General features: G+C 44.0%; 1 protein-coding gene across 2 annotated transcripts in view; it reads left to right on the plus strand.

Annotated features, from left to right (window-relative positions):
• The window catches only part of LOC117422659 (adenylate kinase 8-like), a 28,433-nt gene extending 22,150 nt beyond the window's left edge, over positions 1-6,283 (plus strand). Inside the window, exons 12-13 of one of the 2 annotated variants that reach the window (XM_059005374.1) lie at positions 4,885-4,965; positions 5,113-6,283. In XM_059005374.1, coding sequence (XP_058861357.1) covers positions 4,885-4,965; positions 5,113-5,377 — 346 coding nt within the window. In that variant the 3' untranslated portion in view covers positions 5,378-6,283. The remainder of the gene's footprint in view (positions 1-4,884; positions 4,966-5,112) is intronic. The other variant, XM_059005376.1, reaches the window with a different exon arrangement.
• The last annotated feature ends 3,124 nt before the right edge of the window (positions 6,284-9,407 follow it).

Raw genomic sequence — 9,407 nt, forward strand, 5'->3', positions numbered from 1 at the left:
GATCTGATCACAGGCTCAGATTATCTGAACTGCCTCTGGAAGCTCGCCTGCCTTGGTGGTGGCACGGTGGTGGGTGCGCAGAGCTGGGTATCAAAAACAAGGGCAATAGGTTTGACTACAGAGGCCAGGGATTGGACAGTATAGGCTTGAGTCGCGCTTACAGGGCAATGTGGCACAGCTGCCAAATACACTACATTTCAAACACTGCTTCAAAAAAAAAAAAAAAAAAATGCTCCACCTGAGTTCAGGATGGGTTAGATCTCAAAGCGCACGTTCCTCTTGTAATCGTAGGCTTGCATAACAAGCACAATTTTTTTTTTCTACACCCAGGGGCCCTAGAACAAATTCCATTTTGAACTCCAAATAAGATACAGTAACCTTTGCACTTTTCAGCCGGGAGTGTGGGTTAGCAGCTGCTCTTGCAGGCTGGATGCCGCCCATCCACTGCCGTCCCAGAGGCTCCACAGTATTGATATAGCAGATTCAGAACAGATCCGTCTGAATTGTGATAGTTCAAACTTTAAACAGAAGCTCAATTACAGCACTCGGGGAAAATCAACATTGCCAACTAAGTCACGCGTTGGTGAGCGTCGGCACGTTAATATTGAGAGGGCGTGGGCTCGGTCCTTGCCTTGGATTGGCTCAGCTTTGAACCTCACAGTAGCGCATAGGATAGATAGGCTATGTGGTTAGGTCTTAAAGTCGATCAAATCCTACACACATGGTCGTTTTATAAAATATATCAAAGTTATAAATCAGTATTTTAGGCAAATGAATAAAGCCTAAGGTTGGCGCTGGAGCTACTTTGTAGAGTAGCTTGTAGCGTTTATGACGCAGCAGAGTGCCGCTAAGCACTGTGATTAAGTGTTCGTCTATTGCGAGCCTTTGATCGTCCTGCGGTTCATGGGCCAGTGCTTTACCGGTCTGGCTTTACCACAGGCCTCTCACATAGTCTACACCACACTCTCCACCACAATGAGCATACAGCAAGACGGCTCACTCAGCAGGAATGTATGAATACCATCTAAAACAATGCCAGTACTGCTAGTAGTGGCAAATACTGTGGGAAACCGTACTGTTTGTGGACACTGTTTGTGGACTATGGGCAGACAGATTTCTTAGAAAAGAAGTGAACCTTACAAGTCGTTTGCCCATAAAGTAAATGACCAGTGGGCCATAAAGTGGGCCAGTCAATCCAGCTGTGAAAGCGTTCTAAAATCAAGGGCATGACTCTGACCAGTTTACCCTCCTTTACAAGGAGGTCCACTGATTCATAGTGCTGTAACAGTGCCCTATGACTCTGCATAGTATTGGCAAAAGCCTATAACCTTTGGACCCACACCAGATGCCCACCTCATCCAATTGGACATGTCCGCACTGCGACCCTAGCTGCCCCCTCTCTCTTTTATTAACAATAATTAGACCTGTCGAACTAAGAGAGGGGAATCGACTCTAATTACCCTGCGGAAAGCCCCAATTATACCATTAACATCCCTCAGTGTGGAGCTAATGGCGAGAGACCTCATTTGCATAGCATTAGCTTAATTGAGCCGGAGGGCTGTGGTCTGCTAGCGCTACACAATGGAGAGATAATGTTACTGATGGGATGGCAATGGTCGGGTGGCAGCGATTTTAACTGACAGCTTTATTAATTAACAGCTATCTGGTTACTTGGACTTTAAAACAGATAAATAAATAAATCAACAACACAGCGGTGTGCCAACCCATGTGGTGCAACGGGCCACTCGTCAGGAGCTGGGGTGCGTGCCTTCCAAAGGTCTCTATACCCATTGAAATCCGCTCTGTAATCTGCCTAACTGTGGGTCTTTCATATCCTCCAGACAAAACACTTCTATCATGCCCAGCCATTAAAAATGAGAGTTGCTGCTTTACCTATTTGTAGTGAGTGGCAGGCTGTCAGGACGCTGTGTTAGGTCCTTGTCAGGTCTCAAGACAGACCACAGTTGAACCTGTTAAACCTCCGTCCACACCCTGATAAGCCCCGATAAACCCACAGTGGAATGGCCCTCCAGGACAGTGACTGGACACCCCTGGGTTAGAGCGCTGGACTTTGAGTAGCTTGCTAACGTCCTGGTCCGGCAGCAGTTTTGAACAATAAGATATATCCCAGAAGTAGTTTTTTTTTCAGGAATATGTATCCCTTAGTACCATTGCAGCCTTTAACTTCAGCCCAAAGTGCAATGCATCTTAAAGGTTAAACAAAGAGCACGCTGGTCCAGGGGCTGAGTTAAGTCACTGTGTAATGCTTGTGCTTCTGTCACTTCCCACAAACCTTTTTTGGTGTGGGAAATATCCTAAGCATAAGAGCCAGGTTGGAAGCCACGTTTGTTCCTTTCCCCCCTGCCTCAATTCAGAGATGGCTATACTGACATGAACATCAGGCATCAAAACTGTCTATCAGTCAGCGTTCCGCCTCTCTGAAGACCGTGTTTCCACAGCGGTGCTAGCATGACCCCTTGACGAGGACATCCCTCGCTTGTTAGTGGAGGCTTTGAATGCGGCTTTAAATAAACCAGGTAGCCAGAACCAAGGCGCTTTTGTTATGGAAAAACCGCCATTTGATCCTATTAAAAAAACAAACAAAAAAAAACACACACACACAAAAAAGTACCTTTTAGATAACTCCCCATCAGATAACGAACGCTGCCTGTCCTCCGGTTTCCTTCTTTGCATACCTGCCCGCTCCCCTTTCAGAAAGCCGATCAGTCATTTGGAGATATTAGTAATGAAGCTGAGATGGGTCAGGGAGATGCGGGCTCTGTCTCTGAGCCCGGGCAGTACAGTCACAGACCCAGCATTATTTATTGAACCGTGTTGTTGATATTGGGGTTTCATGTCAAACCACTGAAGCTAAAGGAGTGTTGCAGTAAAGGATTGTTCCAGCTACGCTGACGCTGTACGAACAGAGAGTGATATGAAATCCTAAATCCAGTGCAGAGTGGTGGTCAAGGAGGGAAACAGCCCTGTGCAAGTAAAAGAACTCTCTACTGCCATCCTGCTATTTGCTATCAATTCCATTTACGCAAAGTGTGTGCTACATGCAGCAGGTGTTTCTTGTTTATGTTTTGTCCAACCCCATCAAGCCTGAAGGATAGGTCTAATTAAGCTCATTCTGGAAGCTGTGTGGATCAATCTCAGTGTCAGGATCAAACGCAGGTAGACTGCGATGGGCAATCAATAGGTTAAACCTGCCCCCACCACAACCCCCTCTTCAGCTAGGCCGCTGTCGGAGGAGAGAACCGATGGCAGCCCGTCCTCCCCTCCCTCTCTCCTTCTCTCCTTCCCTCCTACCCACCCACAGCCAGTCTTTAACTACACTGCAGCTTGGCTGGGCTTCTGCTTGTTACAGCTGCAACACGAGTGCAAACAATGGAAGTCTTTGAGAACAATGAAATATGCATGGCTATCCGTGACGGTCAGATAAAGTAGAACAATTAGCTGCGTTATCCTAGAGAGTCGTGAGCAATCGGCAGCTTTACCCTGCCTCCCCTCCTAGCTATGTTCCCTGTTCCCTCCCCCCCTCCTCTCTCTCTCCCACTCTCTCCCCTCCTCCCTCTCTCCCCCCCTCCTCTCTCTCTCCCCCTCCCTCCCTCCTCCCTCCCTCCCTCCCTCCCTCCCTCCCTCTCCCCCCTCTCTCTTAGTTAAGTGTATTTTGTGTGTCTGTATCCCATCAAATCAAGCAACACTTCCTCTAATTGGCTTATAAATAATAGAGCCGGGCCCGCATTATAATTTAATCGCCGGTAAACATTGCAGGGGCCCTCTGTAAAGAATCTATCTCTCATTAATTTCTTAATTTCGGGAGATGGAACGGAAGGGGATCGGATGAACCGAGCCACGAAGATCGCCTCAGGCTGGGAAGGGGGGATAGTTAAAAAGAAAAATGAAGGAGGAAAGACGTTGTTAGTTCTTGTTAAAGGTTGGCAGAAATTCAAGGACCCCCCCCCTCCCAATACAAATGGTGCAAATGAGTGACAGGCGCTTGTCTGCTCTTTCAATCATCTGTCTGAAAACATCAAGCTGTCAAGTAAACAGAACAGAGTAAATTAATTCTTATGACCACCCCTTCCCCCAAAATATATCTTTTCTTCAGCCGGGCCTATGAATATTTCATGTTGAGGGGCATAAATATTAATTCTAATAGCTTTGCACAGTATTTATTATTTATTTTTTTAAGACAAATATTAATAAAAAATTCAGGAGTACAACCCCCAACCACCCCATTTCCCCCTTTTCCAAACACTTTAGAAACGTGAGGCTGAGAGCCAGCTACTTGTGACAACACACACACACACACACACACACACACATAATTATTGGTGGAACAGATCAATAGACAGACTTGACAGGTATAGACAGTACAGGCAAAGAGAGCAGTCGTTCACTGAAGAAGCCCAACTCACAAGAGCCTGGGCCTCAAGTGACTTCTCCAGGAGTGGAAATAAGACAATGGTCTCTTTGATTGTCAGTCTGTATCCCACACTGTTCAACCCACATGAATATTTACCAGCAAAGATCTCACTGAAACGACACATTTAGAAGGCAAGACTGCTTGTAAAGGCTTTGAAGATGTTAAAATGTTATTAGCTTCAAGCTACCCTTCTTTCACTTTCCCATTGCATTCATCATTGTTCAAATTGGTTGTTACCAAGTACTTTTGATAAAACAAAATAGATATATTATTTAAGGTGGCTTGGTACAGTTTTTAAATTAATCTTCCCCGGACTATGAAAAATAGTTTGTGTCTGTCGGGATAGGCAAGGCACTGAAATCTTTAGGAATTTCTAATTAGGCTGAGATGAAGTTTGTTGTTTATCATTGTATAACAAGTTAACGTAATGGTTCTTCTTTTCATCTCTTCAGGGTGTTTTTCTTGGATATGCCTGATGAGGTCGCTGTGGAGAGGGTGACTTTCAGAATGACCGACCCCGTCACAGGCCAAAGGTAAGACAGGATGATTTCATTTATTTTTTAATGAAGCGGTCTTAAACTGGTACTGCATCTTAAAAAAATACCTACACCCCAAAACCGTACAAGGGTGCACAGGCAGCTAATGCTCTCCTCTGCTCTCCTCTCCTCTCCTCTCCTCAGGTACCACTCCTTGTACAAGGCGGCCCCCAGCCAGCAGATCCAGGACCGGCTGCAGGTGAACCCGCGGGACTCAGCTGAGAGTCTGCAGCGGCGTCTGGACCTGTACCGAACCAACCTCCCGGAGCTGCAGGAGCTGTACAGCGACGCCATCTACGTCAACGCTGACCAGGACCCCCACGCCATCTTCGAGTTTCTGGAGAGCCACATCGTCAACCGGCTGCCCAAGCCCCTCTCCCACAGGTGGACTCCAAGCTCTTCGGACTGAGCCGGGCATAGGGACTGACAGGGAGAGGGCAGACAGACGCGCACGCAGAGCTTATTCCACTCCGGTACGGTCTCTTTGCTACAGCAAGGCTGTTTCATGCAAAACACTTATTGTTGACGGCTTGCTGTTAGTATTTAACAAAATTTGAGTTAATTTGTAATTACTTTGGAATTCCAGACACTGCTTGTAAAGCAAATAACCAAATAAACAAAATGTATACAACTTGGATTTAGGTTTTTGTACAAAAGTGTCAAAAGCATGTCCAACCTTTTCAGTCAACTCTAGCGAGTCACTGTGGAGGCACTGCTAGATCAAGCATGTCCAGGACAAGCCCTAACTCCCACAGGACAGCAGCTCTGCCACTGCGTTTACTGTTCTGTTCATGCATTTGAACCACTTGCCCACCTACACAAACGTTAGCCTGCTTTCTGCCTGCGTAGCTATTCCCCTATTCACCAGAACAGAACCCTAGTTAATTAGAAGTTTGTTTAATTAATGTAGCAGTAAAACGCAGGCTGCTCCTGCCTTGTCGTGGGTATGTATTAGTTCCACCTCAGTAGTCTCATAGACACTGCAGCAGCTCCACTCTGGTTATTGACATCTCCCCACTCTGCTGCACGCAGTCGCGGGTCAGTGGCCATCTCCCACTGGGCCTGGAGAGTTGAGTGTAACGGTTAGAGGAACGTGTTAACAGCCTTGTTCAACTCCCCTTAGATAAGCCTACAACCGACTTAATTACTGCAAATGAGTGACAGGATATGCATGCCTTTTGAATACTTAAATAAAAAATGATTAATTTAAAAAGATAAAAAAAAATGTTTATGTTAAATCTCTGTTGCTGTATTAAATTATATATATATATATATACACACATACATATAAAATATGTTCTTAAACCGAAAACTGCCTCCCTGCTCTTTTGCAATCCTGCTGTAATTTATGTATTAGACAAGGCTGGGTTTTTAAATAATTTGGGTTATCTGATGTTTTAATAATTTAATGTTAAAATGTCCTGACTGGGGAAACGTTTCAGACTTGGGAGAAGAAATCCCCTTCAAATTGCAAGGATTTATTCTGCATTACAGTCAAATGGAAATTTAACCATGACATTTAGCAAAAGTGTTTTTCAGAAGCATTACTATCCTAAGGTATTACTATCCCCCCTCCAAACACGTGTGATCTTGGGGCTTTGTTCTGAAAGGATTGATCGCTACACCAAAGCGCAAGATTTAAACCCACCGGGTTCCGTTCAATTGAAACAGTGACAGCTCTAATCACAGCACTGTTTGAATATTAACAATAAAACCGAATCTGGAACGTTGCTTACTTTTAAGACTAAAATATCCTTCACACTCACTGTTAAAGAGATGCTGGTTTTCTTATAGTGATTTAAACTGCGGCACAGTTTAGCTCCACCGCCATCGCAGACCCCGTTCTTCAGCCAACGCGCTCTCTCTATCCAAGCCGTTCCATTGACAAGCAGAGGGGGGTCTTTTTTTTTTTTTTATTTAGAAAAAAAAATATCCACTACAATTTCAGTGTACAAAAGACTTACAAAACAGAAGCTTATTTACAAGAACAAAAGAAAAAAAGATTCTTGACAGACGTAGAGTGCCAAATGAAGAATTGGATCCCTCAATAGCAGAGCTGCAGGACAGTTTCGCATGCCTGCAAAGAGCACCATAACATTGACGGGAAAACACACATTGAGTTTACATACCAGGAGGGTGCTGTGGGGCCACATGTGATTGTCACTGTTAGAAAGGGTTAGTATTGCGGTCCAGTCCACTGAACTGGAGCAGCAGTGGTACTCAACATTCCCATAGCCTGCTTCTCTCGCTCTCTCTCTCTCCACTGCACACTGGATAAACTGAGACAGGGTATCTATGTTCACCACGGCCAAAACAGTACCATTAATCCTATGAGAATCTCACACATTTTTATTTCATTTTAACGGCAGAAATTAATTTTTATATAACACCACTGTCTGCTTAGCACCAGGCAGAAACATAGCTTAAATACTGGGAATCCTATTAAAAAAAAAAAAAGTTAATATAGCTACACGCTTGTGTTTGTTTTATTCCATTTAATTTACATGAGCTGAAAAATGAGACCGCGCAGCGCGTGCATCGAAAAACTGCAACAGCCATGAACCAACCTTGTGTAGGTGTTCACACTTTACATAGCGCCTTCTGAAACTACACTGTATCCTACTCAAGCACGCCTCATCAGCCTAAATTTAACAAACCACACAATCCACACTGTGTTAGAATGTCACCAATTGACACACTAATGATTACAGCTTAACACACCAATTAACACATTACAATTACAGCTGAAAAGTGACCGCAACTCCTATCCAGAGTGGAAAAGGGTGAAGATGGACATTTAAAACATCACGTTTAGCCACTTTGACAGCCTTTTTACGAACAAGTGTCCGCCTTCACCCTTTAATCCAGCCAATATGTATGGTATTTGGCCATCCTATTGTAAATGTAATTCTTTGACATAGGATATTCCATGAGCTGCAACATTGCAATCTCATTAAGGAGGCGGCTGTGTGGTCCAGTGGTTAAAGAAAAGGGCTTGTAACCAGGAGGTTCCCGGTTCAAATCCCGGCTCACTCACTGACTCACTGTGTGACCCTGAGCAAGTCACGTAACCTCTGCAGCTGATGCACAGTTCGCACTCCCTAGTCTCTGTAAGACAATAAACAAATAACGATAAAAATAAGATCATTCACTTGGGAATGGTCATAAACAAGTGGGCTTCACTGCCTATAACAAACACCTTGTCCCCAGTCCAATGCACTATTAAAAGACCCTTTGAATTCCTGTTGACGTAATTACAGCTGTGAGAGTGGTTTTACTCTCCAGGGTCCAAAGGTACACTGCTGTCATGGAGCCCAGGCTGCTAAGCTCTTTGTTGTAAGATCAGTTAGGGGAGTATGAACTTCATGTCCTGTACGGCAACGCTCTCCCAAGACCCGTGTTTTTCAGCAGGGTTAATTGTATTTAACAATATGCGCCATAACCCCTGTAATTAAAAATAAAAGGCTTGCGTCTGCCGTTAGGAGCTGTCCCTCGTTATGGGGGAATCTCATTAAGAATCCCAGGAGGTTCCTTACATGCATTTTTTAGTTTTGTATATATGCAAAGCCTCAGCCGATCACTAGCTCATATAAATTAGCCAGCACTCTCATTAAGTATTGGTTCAATTATATTATATGATATATACTGAGCATCAAAAGAAACGTATCATTTATATTTGAGCATCAAAAGAAACTTATCACTTATATTTGGATAAAATTCACTAGATGTGATTGAAAAATGACACACTCTGTTTTAGATCAGGTACAGTGACTTTTTATTGTGCTGATTAACAATTGACATCATGAAGATGCTGCAAAATGATCTGTGGATCTCGGGCAGGTGTTGTGACTCTTGGTCTCTCGGTTCGTGGCCTGTCATTGACAGAGTGTGTCTGGTTATACCGTCTCGCCAGGTTTGAAATTGCTGGCTGTGAGCACCCAAGACGGCGAGCCACAGCACGCTGTCCTAATCCAGCCTCCAACATGCCGATCGCACGAAGGCGCTGCTCTCTTGACAGACGTGGCATATTGTTTTTTTTCTGTGATTTTCTTTATTGCTTTTATTCAAGCTTGCAATTCAACAGCTTATTCAACTGCATATGCTTCAGGCACAGTCACAGTCAGTAATGATCGAGTGCTTAAAAAGAAACCAAAAACATTTTCTCAATGTCCATCACTTATATGCTTTATTTTTTTTTTTTAAATAAATGTGTTATAATAGTGATAGGTTTCTTTTGGTGCTCATACATATATTTTTAAAATATTCACTATTGTTTTTTAAAGGGCAGTTTTGCGCTGGTGAATGATAGATAGGGTGGTGGACAACAATTACAATACTGTGTAGTCTTTTTTGGAGCCCAAGTGAAATGTAATATTTGTCAATATGACATTCTAGTTCAGCACAGATCCTTTAACATGTGAAGCACTGGCTAAGCCCGT

Source organism: Acipenser ruthenus, chromosome 31, assembly GCF_902713425.1.
Source record: "Acipenser ruthenus chromosome 31, fAciRut3.2 maternal haplotype, whole genome shotgun sequence".
NCBI classification, from domain to species: Eukaryota; Metazoa; Chordata; class Actinopteri; order Acipenseriformes; family Acipenseridae; genus Acipenser; species Acipenser ruthenus.